Genomic DNA, 17,027 nt, shown 5'->3' with positions numbered 1-17,027 from the left:
GAGTTTTGGAGTTTAGTGGATTTTTATGGAGTTTATTGGGATTTTAAATATTGACTTTTTAACAAAATCTGAACTAGATTTATTCATCGGATTTATTGGTTAAATCGCGGATTTAGATCGAATTTCAAAACACTGGTTGTCTGAAAAGAATAGGCTGAGCCCAATGAAGCCCATATAAAGCCGGACGCGTCGTCAAAAGTAAAGCATTCGTTAAAATATGATGCGATAAAAAATTTAAATCTCCGATTTTATTAATTAAAACATGATGTATCTAACGATAATTTAACTAAAATCAGATATGGACTTTCGTTTTAAAACCGTAAGAATAGTTTTAGAAAACTCTTATTTACAAAATCAATATGTTTTATAAAATTTTGATAAGTAGTGTTTTTAAAGGTTAATGACTTTAACATTTTATTTTTTTAATATAAAATTAATCAAATTAATGAATTATTTTATTTATATTTATACAAAAAATTGCATTCATTATAACCTAGTAAAACTTTCATATTAGATTATTATTCTTAGATTATTTATATTCTTAAAAGTTTATAATTAACAATTATATATGTGAGATTATGTTGGCAAACGTACGCAGTCATATCCGCAACCGCACCAGTTATACCGTTAACGAAATGTAGTTTTTATTTTTTAATTGAGTATAAATTATCCTTTTCCTAAACAAAACGAGGGCATCTTTGGGTTTTCAAATTAATTTTATAACACAAATACTTTCGAAAGAGATAAAAATAGTGGGAAAATACTTTTCTAAAAGTAATTATTTATCTATAAAATCTGTGCCCAAAAAAGAATAATACAAAAATAGATGAGATCACACACATTACGAGCGGAAATAGAAAGATGCAACATACTCCTAGAAACCAGCAAACGTTTTTATTTATTTATATAATGCAGAACCAAAGAAAGTATTTCCGCACAACCTTTGAAACCTGTAAACGTTTTTCTCATTGTTTTTTTTCTATTTTTATGGTTGTCCCCAATGTTTTTAAGCTTGATCCGGACACCGAATCAGATAACATTTTAGACTACCGGATAATCAGATCAACCGTAGATGAAAGGCGAGTTAATAAATAAATTAGTTTTAATGTTTTATTATATAATAATATATTAGCTATAAAAATAAATATATAAAAGCTAAATTTAAATATTTTCTAAATGTTTTAGAAAACATAAAATTATAATTTAGATATTTAGAAAATACTTAACTTTAGCTTTTATATTTTATTTTTATTTGACATATAAAATATCAAAAAAAATGTTTAGGATATATAAAAAATATAACAAATTAAGAGTTATGACATCTAGCAAAAAATATCAAACTTAAAAATTCGTAAATGTTTAATATAAATAGAAAAATTAGACTTTAAATCTAAAATAAACCAAAAATAAAACATCATAAATATTTTTATTTATAACGAAAATAAACTAACACCAAATCAAATCAACTAATTTTAGTTCTGTGTATCATTGTTTACTTCATTTTTTCAAGTAAAAACTTTAAAAATAATAAGTGAAATTTTATTTATTGGTTCAATTGGTAACCGGGTTCCGAGTTTTAGTGGATTTGGAGTTTATTATGTTTCTAAATATTGACTTTTAACAAAATCCAAACCAAATTTATCTTGGAACACCGGATTTATTGGTTAAACCGCGAATTCGGATCGAGTTTTAAAAAAACGGTTGTCCAAGATGAATAAGCTGGGCTGATGAAGCCTAGATGTAGCCTATAAATAAAGCCGGACGCGTCGTCAAAAGTAAAGCATTCCAAGTTGTATATATATATTTTTTTTAATCAAAGCATTCCAGGTTGTATATAAACAGAAATTGTGAAGGTAAAAGAAAACGTTTCAAAGGTCTCGATATGGAGACAGAGGAGAAGCATAACCCTAATTCTCTTGAGCGTCTCAGACCAAGAGATACACCCAAATCCTGGTCCGAGCTTCCTCTAGATCTCTTGATTTCTGTTTTCAAACGCCTCAGTTTTGTTAATTTCCAACGAGCAAAATCGGTATGTCCGTCTTGGCACTCTGCTTCCAGACAATGTGTGCCCAGAAATCAGATCCATTGGCTGATTCTCTTCCCGGAGGACAACAACAACAACAACGACAACAATCCGTGCACGTTGTTCAATCCCGAGGAAAAAGATAAACTTTACAGAACAAAAGATCTCTGTCTGGAATTTGCAAAGAGTTTTTGTATAGAGACCTACAGAAGCTGGCTCTTGATGTCCAATCGTATGCATAATCTCTACATTGTGAATCTCTTCACCCATGAGAGGATCGATCTACCTCCTGTGGAGGCACAGCATGGAGTGACAAAGATTGAGCGAACCTTGGATGATGATGTGTTTCGCATTACGAGTCACAACGGAAAGGAGTACAAAGGTATTCGTCGACGATCTCCAGTGCTTTGGATTGATGAGGAAACCAGAGAATATGTTGTGTTATGGGAACTGCGTGGATTGTGCGTAGTTTACTCTAGAAAAGGAGATACCTCTTGGAATCAAATTCCTGATACCTCGAGCTGCTGTGACATGGTTTATAAGGACTCCAAGCTTTACTTCTTAAGCTTATTTGGTCAGTTCAGAATCTTCGAATTTTCCTCCCGAGAATTTCCACAAGAAACCTTTCAGTGTGGGGTTGCTGTGGAAAGATTTCGGTTAGGTATCCAACTTCGTCAACGAAGTAATTCCTGGAGCATTGTTGCTACCAAACTTGTTGTCACAGCAACAGGGGAAGTCCTCAAGGTTGAGAAACTGTGGAAATCGAGGTCTGAAACCTGGTCCTTCCGGGTTTTCAAATTCTATTCATCAGGATTCCTGAAGAAACATAATCGGATTTATTCTTTGGGCGACGAGTCAATGCTTTTGGATCAAGGCATCACAGTTCTCGCCAATGACACTGATGGATTCATTAAAAATTCCGTCTACTTCAGTGATACTCATGGAAAGGACGTACATGGCATCTTTCTTTTTAATCTCGAGACACAGAAAACAGAGCTGTTGCACAAATATGACTGTTCTTCAGTTCAATTCTCTAGAGCTAGATGGTTCTTACCAAGTTTTAGGCAAGCGTGACTGATCTTTGCTATGTTCTACTCTTCAATAATATGTTTTTTTTTTATAAATATGTTGTTTATTACTCTATCTAGCGATTATCTCAACTATGTTTCTTGCCAACGAATCTCCCAAACTATTTCAGGCTCCCTACTCTATTTGGTTCTGCAAAGTTGTCATCACAAGAAACCACTCATAATGCTAGTTGACTTTGGTTTTGTTTTGTTTACGGACCAGCCACTATTGAGTTGTCTATGTCTCCCAGCTACTAATCTTCACCAAACCAAGCAAAGGCTGAAACCATGATTTTTGCCAACGTGAGTCTAGATTCCTGTTGTGAAGTTCACCGCTCCTCCTAATTGAATACCTTAAGCAACAGCTAAACTATTTGTCATGTGCTATTCGGATGTCATTCCACTACGGGTTCACGCATTAGCTATTTGTCATGTGTCCTTAGAATGGCTTCCCATTGATGTAAATTTTGACCATCTTCTGGATGTGATAAAAACTAAAAATATGGACGATCACAAATATTGGGAATTCCAAGAGTGAAGTCTGTCAAGAATCCTATAAGAGTACGAAGGTTTTCTTGTATTCACTAAGGTCAATCAACCAAAGTATATATACATACTGTAGTAAATAATACATAGAATCTAGGTAAACTTAAAAGGATGTAAATATATCTGTAACCTCCTCTTAAGTTGTTAAGTTGGAGAGTTAAGATCAAGAACTCCCAACTTGGAAAGAAATTGCTGAAACTAGCAGCTCCTGGACCCTCAGTCAAAACGTCAGCAAGTTTAGTATGTTTAAAAACGTGTTTGGTAACAATGGAGCCTCCACCTCTCAAAAACGTGTTTGGTAACAATGGAGCCTTCACCTCTCATATCAAATGACAATTGTTCTGCTTGATACGCTCGTGAAATAATTGCTTAACCACTAGATAGATAGCATATAAAGTGATTTGCACATTCTAAGTCAATCGTTAATATACCTCATCTTCAAACACCTTAACATATGTCGTGGATCAATGAAGTCAAATTACTCAATCGTTTCACCTCCTAAGTCATCAAAAAGTTCCCACAAAGGTACACCTCTTCTAAGTTTAACTATAAGTTCATTTTTTTAACAACTCGGAGTAAAATCAGGAGCCAGGGGATATATCTCCTAAACAGATATCCCTTTATTATTAATAGATAAATAAATTTTTAAAATAACTTTAGTTTTGTATTTTAATCATACTTACTAGATTTTGATCCGCGCTTTCAAAGCGCGGGTTTATGTTTGGTGAAAATTTTATATAATCACATTTATATAATCCGTCTTGTATATGTATTTATATAATCCGTCTCATATATGTATTTTATATCCAGATTTATGTTCGGTAAAAGTATATTATACATGTATTTTTAGGTTTTTAATTTTGAATTAGATATTTTAAATATAAATCAATATAACAGTTTTATAGTTTTGATCGGTGTTTTGAAATTCGATTGAGACCTGCGGTTGAACGGATTACCGGTTGATCAAAGATAAATTCAGTTCAGGTTTGAAAAAAAAAAACAAAATTTAAAAATCCAATAAAAACTACTAAAATCGAAATCCAGTTACCGGTTGAACCACTGGTTGAACCAATAAACAATTTTTATTTTATAAATAATTTTTATTAGATAGTTGGGATTAATTTAGGAAAAAAGCGGTTTAAAACCAAACCATTAAATAGTTTGAGAAAAAACAATGCAGTTTCAAACATGTCCGGTTGGAAAAATATTAAAATGATGCAGTATCAAACACGGAATAATCACATACCAAAATTGAATTAGGAAACCGGTGGTTAATGACAAACCAAAAACAATTAAAAAAGAAACCAATGCAGAATGTCCAAAATGTCATTAATGAATACAAAAGAAAGCCTCTTTAATAAAGGTAAACAAAGTAAAAATCCAAATGTGCTTGTACTTTAATAGTATAGATACCATGCTAATGGCCAGCTCCACCAGAATTCTTTTTTTTTCTGCTCAGCCTACAATTATATTTACCGTTTATTAACTAGAATAATTACTAACAATGTCATTGGTGACACTTACATGTATATACTATGTTTTTTATAAAATTTTAATTTTGCAGGATTTAGCTAAAATGATGATAAATTAATGGTTGATTAACAATTTTAATGGTCAACTAGATTTTGACTCGCATTTTCAAAGCGCATGAAATTTCAGTTTAGAGATCTAAATCAATTTTATAGATAAATAATCGATTATTTTAAATAGTATAAGCTTCATATAAAATATTTCTCTTATATTTCGGTTGACTATTATTTTGATTTTTAGTTATATGATAAATTATTTTATTTATATGTGATCTTGTGGATTAATTTTGAAATATTGTAACTCATTTTGATTAGTTAATTAAATGGACTGGCCTATTAAGAATTAAAACAATGTAGAGTCTTTATCATGTAATTATTTTGAACATAATATTCAACCTATAAAAAATACAACAAATCGTGCATAAATACTTTTTATTTAGTATGGTAACATATATCTTTGGTAAGTATATAGAAACTATTATTTTTAGAGTTTATATAGTTTATTGTTAAATTTAATGGTTTAGGTTGTATAATTAAGAATTTTGGCTTCCAACAATATTGGAACTGTGGTATAAGGTTTATTGTTCGTAAGTTAAGGTAATGGCTTACGGTATACAAGAGAGAATAATTTTTCGATTGGTTTTGTTGTATAAAAGACAGTACTAAATGATGCAATGTGATTGGTTACTAAATATTTGCTAAGAATTGATTTATATTTCTAGACAATTTATTTAATTTAAATTCTAATAATAAAAAGCAGTATTGTCTTGTAAATATGATGAAAAATTAATGGCAAATCCAAAATTTTTAAATATGATTCTTATTTAATAGTATAGATTAGATTTTGATCCGCGCGGATTGTAAAATATATTCATATTTATTTTTCATGTCAATATTAGGGATGAAGAAAAACCCGAACCCAAAAAACCGAACAATCCTAGTAGTACCAAACCCGAACCGAAAATTCATTAAACATCTAAATTATTCAAAATTTTGGTATTTAGAGAACTGGAACCAATCTAGTCTGAACCTAAGTATTTGGATACCCGAATATATATGAAATAGATTTATATACTTATATATATTAATTATTTTAGATAAAAGTATCTATAATATATATGGTACTTTTAAGTTGGTTTAAATACATGAAAATATATAAAATAGTCAAAAGTAAATATCTAAAATAGTTAAAGTATACTCAAAGATCAATAATGTTTAAAATAATTATTGATTCCATATCCAAATATTTGTCTCAAACCAATTTATATGTTAAGTTTAGGTATTCTGACATATTATTCAAATGTATATGTAATATATTATTTTGTTTATAGATTTTGAGAAATTTAAAGTCTATAATGAATTTTAAATTTTTAAAATAATTTAAATGAGTTATCTAACTCCGAACCAAACCCTAAAAAACAAACTGAATCTGAACCAAAATTTAGAAATATCCGAATGAGGTTAAAATCTTTGATCCCGAAACCCAAACAAAACCGAATAGAAACCGAACGTCCACCCCTATATATATCATATTTGTGTCATCATATAATTAGTCGTATTTTATATGTACTATAATATAAGTAATCATATAATTAATATTATTTAATACGTACCATCATATAAATAATCACATATATTATATTTAAAACTTTTTATGAAATATAAAAAACCAAATTTAAGTTGGTATATGAAATTGGACTTTGTATTGTATTTTTCTATATATATAGAAAACAATTTTTAATAATGGTTATTGGAAAATATTTTATTAAAAATAATTTTTTGAATATATGCAAATTTTCGAATCAATTTTTGATATAAACTAACTTTAAATTATAATTTTGATTTAAAATATGTATATAAATTTTAAATTTTTGTTTTATGATTATTTATACAAAAAAATATTTTTAGGTAATTAGATTAGCTAATTTTCGTATATATTAAAGCTGGTCCAAATAGATAATTATCATAATATAATAGGTTTCTAATTTTTTTAATAACATAAATCTAATTATTTTGTTAATATACTGCTATTCATGTTTCCAGACATCATTATATTTTTTTAATATTGTTATTCATGTTTTCAAATAAAACTATATTATAAACTGCTATTTATGTGTCGAGACAAACTTCTTTTTTTAAACGGCTATCTATGTTTCCAAATAATTTTTTTTAAAATTGTTATCCATGCTACCAAACAAAACTAATTTGTACTTCAGTTTTAATAATATAAACTAGATTTTGATCCGCGCAACCGCGCGGGTTTTGTTTCATTTTTATAAATATGATATTTGTTTTAGAATATAAATGGTAATATTTTTAACGTTAATCATATATTTAAATGTTTATATAACTATTTCAAGTACAATAATTTCATAATTTACATGTTAATAATTAATCAATTGTTTAAAACTGGATTTCCTTTTACAAATATTTTTTATGCTTATTTGTTTTAAATAAATGTATTTGTCATTTGTTATTATATATTATCTTATTGTATATGCATTTAGGTAAACAAATTATTCATGAGAAAACATATTTGAAAATTTACGGTAAATTCTGATCCGCTATTCAAAACTGGATTTCCTTTTAAATATTTTTATGCTTATTTGTTTTAAAATAATATATTATAGTATTTTAGTTTTAGATATGTATTATATAGTTTTCAATTAAATCATTCTGTCATCATATTAAAATAAAAAGATATCATCATTAAAATAGCTATAAATATTTTATATTAATAACTTTAATAAAATACATATTAATTTTATACATGTGTTTTATAGTTTGTTAATATTAACCCATCTTACCAACATATTAGATTTTATTTTTGAATATAAATATTTTTATACTTACGAAAATAAAATATATTAAATATAAAATTTATCAGTTTAATAAATTTTATTATATTTAGCGGAATATAATAATTTTATTTTAATATGATTGATTATGATATATAGATAAAATATCATATAATTATGTTTCATTTTATAAACGATAACTAAATTTATTAATGTATAATAATATTTCAAACTAATTTCGAAATTAATGAAATTATTTAAATATAATTTCAAAAAATGAAGATCTTGTAAAAATCTTTTAAAACAGATTTGTTAGAATTTTAAAATAAATATTAAATGAGAAGATATCAAAAAATATTATGATTAAATTATTTTAAAGATTTTATATATTATTATTAGTCTTAGTAGAATACATTTAATAAAATTTGTAAGTGAATAGTCCAATTTAAAAATTCACACATGAAATAAATTATGACTTCTGTTTTAATATAATAGATAATATAGATGTATAAAACAACCACACATTTGGACCTTTTCCCGTTGTCCTAGGCAGTAAATCTTAAACCCTTGTTATGGTTTCAGAAAGAGAAAGAAATCTGAAACCCTTGTTGCCTTAATCGACTGACTTTTCCAATTGTCTTGTGTAAATTCTTCAACGGACTTTTTTTTCTACACGAAGAGACTTGGTTTCACACATCTACAAATAATTATAGTGAAAAAGACCTCTAGCATTTATAACGACGTTACGTTAAATAACTAGTTAAATACTTGAACTAAGAAAGAAAAATCAACATTCAAATTGAAAAGTCCATGTGATATCATTGATGGAGTTAGTTGTAAAACCCATAATTTGGGCAGGACTTTAAAAGTCAACCATCTTTGTCGTACATATCTCATTTCTAAATTTAATTTCTCTCTTTATTTTCACCGGAACTGTATGGGCAAAGAATATGAGATGCTAGGGTAGGTTCGTCCGTGTTTTATTTTGTTTTATAGTCAGACTTAATAAGTCATTATCAAGTCATTCTAGGTTATATAATTCAAAATATGGTCGCTATCGTGAGACATGTACAAACTGTTTCAGAATAACTAATATAGTCTGATATATCGTTTGATATTTTCATTTTACCAGAGCTAGACTGGTGCCTAAAGTTAGACATGGATGTTAGTTTAGATTTCCAAGTGGTATGAAGTCATTTTGTCCTACGATCATCAAGATATTCAAATTCTAATGAGGAGTATCAAATCTGCATAGAGAAGTGAATCGGTTGAAGCCCAAAACCAAGGAGATAATTCATCATATTAGATTGTGTTCTATCAGATATTTCAAGTTATGTTTTGCTGCGCACACTTTTTCCTTTAACCATTGTTTTTTTCACTAACGAGGCAGCATCATACGCGCTGTAGACTTATTTTGTGTAAAGGACATCTGAATATAAATATTATGAATAGTTATATGGATGTCCACTATATATGTTCATAAACATGTTCTAGATGTTTTAAATCTAGTTTTGTATTTCTACATATATGTATATATCTATGAAAAAAGAAAAAAAAAATAATTTCCCTTTCTCTTGATTCACAATATTAACTATACAATTATGCAAAAATAAATTTTAGTTTAAGTACCACAATATTAAATATTTCTTATCACCAATAAGGATTATTTTCAACAAGATGGTTGAATGAAAATAAATAAGATTACTATTTTTCTAGTGAAAATTGACCATCGTTGTCGATCTGTTGTAATCCACCAATCCCATGTCGTTGTCTTGATAATTTAGGAGTGTTCAGCGGACCAAGATCTAACCGACTAAATCTGTGGGAGTTTATCTATCAATATTAGATAAATCCGATTGTTCATAATAAAAATTACAAATCCATATCATCGATCTAGTACATGAACGGGTAAATTTAAGTTTAGTAAATTTCAAATCCGAAATGTTTAACATTTTTCCAAACCCGCCATGTGTGGTTACCTAAGTTCGTTTTTTAGTTTATCAAATCAAACTTTCAAAGAGTTTGACTATAAGCATTCATTAATTCTTAAATTTATGGAAAACAATGACTTAAATCGTTTGGTGAAGTTGAATATAGTAACAAGAAGTTAGCAAGTGCTTTTCATGAAAATAAGATGGCGGAAGTGCTTCTTAGAAAATTTCCTTACAAATAAAACTTCGCATATGAGAACTTTTATTTCGAAAGTAAATGGCCAGGCAATCTCTCAAATAAATACAAAATGTTCTTATGACAAAAAATACAACAGAAAAATGATTAAAATATATTTTGTACATTGATACTATTATTTACGACGTGATTTTTTCGGTCGGTCTTTACATTAAAAGTTAGATCGGTTAATGCCAATGATACGTTTAATGAATAATTACTTTTATTTATTATATTATCAATCATGTATTTTTCTATTTTTATTAACTATGCATAGTGACACAATAAATAATAATTTGGATAATGAAAATATAGATTTCAATTTCTTTTTAGTCAATTAATATTTATACAAATTTATTTTATTTTTTTGGGTGATTATTATTACATAAAAACGAATATATTATTTATTTGTGTACAAATAATACTAAAATTAACATCGCTATGTTTTAATGTGCCAATGTCCAAAACAATATAATAACGTTCAACATGATTATTTTAAAAATTCCCAAACTTAAACAAACCGAACACATAATAATGTTTTTTTTAATAGGACTGGGCAAAAAAACCAAACTCGAAGAACCGAACCGAATCCGATCCGAAAAAGTAGTACCAAATCTGAACCAAAATTGATAAAAAATCCTAACGGGTTCAAATTTTTAGTATTTAAAGAACCGAATCCGAACCCGATCCGAACCGAAATATTTCGGATACCCGAATATATCCGAAATAGATTAATATACATATATATATTAACTAATTTTAGATTTAATGTATATTAAAAAGCATCCAAAAAATATATGGTACTTTTAAATTATCCAAAATACTTGAAAAATATATACAAATAGTGAAAAGTACATGTCTAAATAGTTAAAGTATACTCAAACACCAATAATATTTAAAATATATATTGATTCTCATTCCAAATATTCAAATTAAACCAATTTATATGTTAAGTTTTGGTATTTTAACATATGTTATGCAAATTTATATGTAATATTTATTTTGTTTATAGATTTTGTGAAGTTTAAAGTATATAATGAATTTTAAAAATAATTTAAATGGGTTATCCGAACTCGAACCGAACCCGAAATGATCCAAACCGAACCCGAACCGAAATTTAAAAATACCCGAATGGGACTGAAATCTTTGACCCCGAAAACCCGAAACCCGAATAGATCCGAACCGAACCCGAGTGGATACCCGAACGTCCACCCCTATATTTTTCAATATGTCTTATATGTTTTGGTTCACATCAAGCCTAATAATGTGTAAACAATGTTGAAATTTTAGATAAAATTATGAGTGATATATTCAGTTGTGATAAATTTAGTTGTACAGTCTTTCATGAAATTTTTTACAGATATATCATAGCTGAAGTAATAAAGTTGAATTGTGATGGTTTTTGAACTAATAATATATGATAATAAATGTGTATAATATGACTATTTCCGTATACGCGAAACACATAGTTAAAGAAGTAATGATGATTATATTTATTATAATATATAAAAAATAAATAAATATTAATAAAATGGAGAAAATTTGAAAATGATGTTTTAAATTATTTCGATTTTCTGAACTTTTTTATTTTGAAATATTTTCTTTTCAAGAAAATCTGATTTTCTTTAATATTATCAAAATTATTATTTTAAATTTTATAGTCTAAATCTTAAATTCTAAATTCTAATCTTCAAACTCAAAACTTCACCCATTCCTCAAAAATCTAAACTTTAAGTTTAGGTTAATTAATTCTAAAAAAATAAAAAAACAATATCTCTAATATAATCTATTTTGCTCATTTTGATTACTAAATACAATTTTATGATAAAAAATGATTAGTGTTATTCCAACGTATTTCACAATATTTTAAACTGAAAATGTTCGGAAGAACTATTTTTAAAGAAATTCAAGGAGATGACCGATTCGCCTATACAGCTCAGGTCAACTATCTCAAGCCGTCACGTCAACGATATTAGTGAGCAGATAATGCCTCCTGCAATGTGATATGAACACAAACCAGAAAAAGTTCAATTTCACTAAATATCACTTCAAAATCAAAAGAGAGAAAATGGCTTGTAAAAACAATATTATATATTTTTTTCATTGGTTAGTTTTATTTAATGTTATTTTTATATAATCAAGATAAACTAAATAAATTTTTTATTTTTTTAATCTCTGTGTGAAAACTCTAAAATCTACTTAAAATGATATAGAATGAGTACGAAATAGTGAAATCATATTGTTGGGTAAACCTTTAATCTATAGATTTATCCTATGGAGTGAATCCAGTAATTATTTATTTTGATGGATCCTTTAAAAATTAATAATGAGAAAAATAGAGAAAAGAGGAGAGAGAGAGAGAGTGAAAAGGAGATGAGAAAAATTTGAGAGACCCAAATTGTTTAAAAGAAACTTTTACCATATAGATGTTGTCTTTTTATGAGATCCAAAAAAAATTTATAAGCGACCCAAACTTTTTATAAGAGACCCAAATATTAATTTGATTGGTTTTATACAAAAAAATGTTTTTTTTCCTTCATTTATACTTATGATTTGTTTATAAATAAACTTCTCTAGATACCATGTAGATGCTGCTGCTCTCAGGGTCAACGAACTCAGCCGTATAAAAAATTAGTTTTTTGACTGATGACTTTCAACGAAATGAGCTTGCAGATTATAAAAAAAAACTTTGGCATTATATGAACACAAACCAGAAAAAAAAAATTCACGAAATATCATTTCAAAAGAAAAATAGAGATAAGAGAGAAAATGGCTTGTAAATACAAGCCTCGTGGTGATGATCTTCAATTCCTTTTGATCATTCTCACAATCTTGAGCTGTTCTCTTACAATTTCTGCAACAGTCTCAGAAGCAAATGCTCTTCTAAACTGGAAGTCAACTTTCACAAACCAGACAAGTTCTTCAAAGCTGTCATCTTGGGTCAATCCAAACACAAGCTTTTGTAGCAGTTGGTACGGTGTTTCTTGCCTACGAAACAGCATCATACGGTTGAATCTCACAAACACCGACATCGAAGGTACTTTCCAAGATTTCCCATTCTCTGCTCTCCCGAACCTCACTTATGTTGATCTCAGCATGAACCGTTTCTCCGGAACCATCCCTCCTCAGTTCGGAGACTTCTCTAAACTCAGATACTTCGATTTGTCCATTAACCAGTTAGTCGGTGAGATCCCACCTGAGCTTGGCAAATTAAGTAACTTAGAAACTCTCCATCTTGTCGAGAACAAGTTAAATGGTTCGATTCCTTCTGAGATCGGTCGGTTAACTAAACTTCACGAGATAGCCTTGTACGACAATCTGTTGACCGGACCAATACCTTCTTCCTTCGGAAACCTAACCAACTTAGCTAACCTTTACCTCTTTATCAATTCTCTCTCTGGTCCTGTTCCACCTGAGCTCGGAAACCTATCCAGCCTCGCTGAGCTATGCTTAGACAGAAACCAGCTAACCGGTCAAATCCCTTCCTCTTTTGGAAAGTTGAAGAATGTAACACTTCTCAACATGTTTGAAAACAACTTCACTGGTCAAATCCCTCCTGAGATTGGTGAGATGACCGCTTTAGATACACTTAGCCTCCACACAAACAACCTTACCGGTTCGATTCCTTCTACCTTAGGAAACCTCAAAAGCCTAGCCATTCTTCATCTTTACCTGAACAAGCTTACTGGTTCAATCCCTGAGGAGCTAGGAGACATGGAACTGATGATTGATTTGGAGATAAGTGAGAACAGACTCACCGGTCCTGTTCCTAATTCATTTGGTAAGTTGACCAACTTGGAATGGCTGTTTCTCCGTGATAACCAGCTCTCAGGTCCGATCCCACCGGGAGTCGCTAACTCCTCAGCGCTGACCGTCCTGCAACTCGACACCAACAACTTCACCGGCGTATTGCCTGATACAATCTGTAGAAATGGCAAGCTCGAGAATCTCACGCTAGATGATAATCTCCTCTCAGGTCCCATTCCTAAAACCTTGACAAACTGCAAAAGCTTGATCAGAGCAAGGTTCAAAGGGAACAACTTCTCCGGAGACATCTCTGTGTCTTTCGGAGAGTATCCGAATCTCAACTTCATTGATCTAAGCAACAACAAGTTCCACGGACAGATTTCACCCAAATGGGAAAAGAGTCGAAAGCTAGTTGCTTTCATCGCGACAGAAAACAACATCACCGGACTAATCCCACCTGAGATTTGGAACATGACACAGCTAAACCAGCTCGATCTATCTTCCAACAACATCACCGGGGAGCTGCCAGAGTCAATCAGCAAACTCACTCGTCTCTCCAAACTCCAACTCAACGGTAACCAGCTCTCAGGAAAAATCCCTTCCGGAATCAGAAGCTTAGCCAATCTTCAGTACCTCGACCTCTCCTCAAACAGATTCACCTCCCAAATCCCGGCGACGCTCGACTCCTTACCAAGGCTTTACTACATGAACTTGAGCAGGAACCAGCTGGAACAAAACATCCCCATGGGGCTAACAAAACTCTCACAGCTACAAACTCTCGACCTCAGCCACAACAACCTCGACGGAGAAATCCCATCGCAGCTCAGCGCCTTGCAGAACTTAGAGAGACTCGACCTCTCACACAACAACCTCTCAGGTCCAATCCCATCAAGCTTCAGCGAAATGAAGTCACTAACACACGTGGACATATCGCACAACAACCTCTCAGGTCCGATTCCAGATAACGCAGCGTTTAAAAGCGCGGGTCCAGATGCGTTCCAAGGCAACAGAGACTTATGCGGCGGTAACTCAACTCAAGAATTAAAGCCATGTGCGAACACTTCCATCTCAGGGAATAAGAAATCAAACAAAGACAACAACAACCTCCTCATCTACATACTAGTCCCGATCATCGGAGCGATCATAATCCTCGGCGTCTGCGCGGGAATATTCGTTTGCTTCCGCAAGAGAAAGCCCCAAATCGAAGAGGAAGCGGATACAGAAGGAGGAGAGACGCTGTCAATCTTTAGCTTCGACGGGAAAGTGAAATACCAAGAAATCATCAAAGCTACGGGAGAGTTCGATCCGAAGAACCTAATCGGAACCGGAGGATACGGGAAAGTGTACAAAGCGAAGCTCACGGGGAGAACAGTGGCGGTTAAGAAGCTCAACGAGGCAACGGACGAAGAGATCTCGAAACCTACGGTGAGAAACGAGTTCCTGAACGAGATCAGAGCGCTCACGGAGATCCGTCACAGGAACGTGGTGAAGCTGTTCGGATTCTGCTCGAACCGGCGAAACGCTTTCCTGGTGTACGAGTACATGGAGAGAGGGAGTTTGAGGAAAGTGTTGGCGGGGGACGAAGAGGCGAAGGAGCTTGGTTGGAGGAGGAGGATCAATGTGGTGAAAGGCGTGGCGCATGCCTTGTCGTATATGCATCACGATCGGTCTCCGCCGATTGTGCACCGTGATATTAGCAGTGGTAACGTTCTTATCGGCGATGATTACGAAGCGAAGGTCTCGGACTTTGGTACTGCGAAGCTTCTCAAAGTGGATTCATCGAATTGGTCCGCCGTTGCTGGAACCTACGGTTACGTTGCTCCAGGTATTGTACTTCTTTTTTGAAACCCTTCTTCAACATTAAAGTGGATCTCTTTGGTTTCGGAATTAACCGGGTCGGTTTAGGATGATATGACTTAATTGATTTGTAGGAGTGAGTCGGTTTTCTATTTTACAAATTTACAGTGACCAGATAAAACCAAGATTTGTAGTACATTGGTTTGTTATTTTTTATTAACTCCGATATTCGTTTGGATTTACGTTCATAAAGAAACCACTATAAATGTCATTAAATATTTCCAATTGTTAATTATTTATGCACTTTGGTTAATTTGGTGACAAAAATGAATTTGTTTCAGTTAAAAAACGATTTGGATAGAAATAAATTGTGGTTCAATCTTGGTTTCGGTTTAAGAATTTCATTTAAGACTATTTCGATTTAGTTCGAGGCTTATATTATTTATTTTTCTTCTGAGTAGGCTTATATAAGTCATATAAACTTGAATATGAATTATTACTTTTTATATTAAATAATAAAAAATATTGTGTTTAATGTTTTATGAAATTCAATGTGCAGAACTAGCTTACGCAATGAAAGTAACGGAGAAATGCGACGTGTATAGTTTCGGAGTTCTAACGCTTGAAGTGATCAAAGGAGAGCATCCGGGAGATCTAGTTTCAACTCTTTCATCGACTCATCTAGACAATACTATGTCACTCAAAGGAATTTGCGACCGCCGACTACCAGAACCAACACCGGAGATCAAAGAAGAGCTCCTAGAGGTCATGAAGGTTGCACTTTTGTGTTTACATTCTGATCCAAATTCTCGTCCTACAATGCTTTCTATCTCCACTGCATTTGCTTAGACTTCTTTCGAGTCTCTGGAGCAGAAGTGATGCCCAGCGCCGGTCCAACAAATATAGTAGCCCTACTCAAATTTTAATAAATATGCCCCTTTTATAATTTAAAAACTAAAAATATATATTTTCTAAAAGATCTCAGCTGAGAAAACCTGGTTACGCCGAGTACTATACTTTATAGTTTTTTTTATTTATACTTTTTTTTTAGCATTATACATTATTGTATCTTCACGGTTGTAAATAATGCAGAATTAAATATTAAAATTCAAGAAAATACCACATTATTCTCTAAATTATTTTCATAATGTTTCATCTTCTGTTAGACAAAATTTGTTTGGACAATATTTTAGAGATTTTGGAAGTTTCAGAACAAATTTACGAGACCATTAGTGTTTTTGTAATATTTAAATGTAAGTCATAATTTTTGTCTTAATGTACCTTTTAATTTTTTTTATTAAGTTTGTTTTGTGATACTCTTGTTGTCTAATTTTAGTTTAAAATAATATATATT

At 30.9% G+C, this 17,027-nt stretch overlaps 2 protein-coding genes across 2 annotated transcripts; both read left to right on the top strand.

Moving 5' to 3' along the window:
• The first annotated feature begins 1,153 nt into the window (after positions 1–1,153).
• Positions 1,154–3,566, top strand: LOC130509874 (probable F-box protein At4g22165). Its single transcript, XM_057006173.1, has one exon. The coding sequence runs from the start codon at positions 1,883–1,885 to the stop codon at positions 3,095–3,097; it is 1,215 nt and encodes a 404-aa protein (XP_056862153.1). The 5' UTR covers positions 1,154–1,882; the 3' UTR covers positions 3,098–3,566.
• Positions 3,567–12,780: 9,214 nt separating this feature from the next.
• LOC108847850 (MDIS1-interacting receptor like kinase 2) lies at positions 12,781–16,795 on the top strand. Its single transcript, XM_057006172.1, has 2 exons — positions 12,781–15,701; positions 16,233–16,795. The coding sequence occupies exons 1-2, from the start codon at positions 12,899–12,901 to the stop codon at positions 16,520–16,522; spliced, it is 3,093 nt and encodes a 1,030-aa protein (XP_056862152.1). The 5' UTR covers positions 12,781–12,898; the 3' UTR covers positions 16,523–16,795.
• The last annotated feature ends 232 nt before the right edge of the window (positions 16,796–17,027 follow it).

This window comes from Raphanus sativus, chromosome 3 (assembly GCF_000801105.2).
Source record: "Raphanus sativus cultivar WK10039 chromosome 3, ASM80110v3, whole genome shotgun sequence".
Lineage (NCBI taxonomy): Eukaryota > Viridiplantae > Streptophyta > Magnoliopsida > Brassicales > Brassicaceae > Raphanus > Raphanus sativus.
Note: the sequence above shows the minus strand (reverse complement) of the source record. Positions and strands in the feature narration are given on the sequence as shown.

Coding starts and splice junctions, on each gene's coding strand:
- LOC108847850 (XM_057006172.1), top strand. CDS start 12,899: ATGGCTTGTAAATACAAGCCTCGTGGTGATGATCTTCAATTCCTTTTG. Junction 15,702..16,232: donor CTACGGTTACGTTGCTCCAG/GTATTGTACTTC, acceptor TTCAATGTGCAG/AACTAGCTTACGCAATGAAA.
- LOC130509874 (XM_057006173.1), top strand. CDS start 1,883: ATGGAGACAGAGGAGAAGCATAACCCTAATTCTCTTGAGCGTCTCAGA.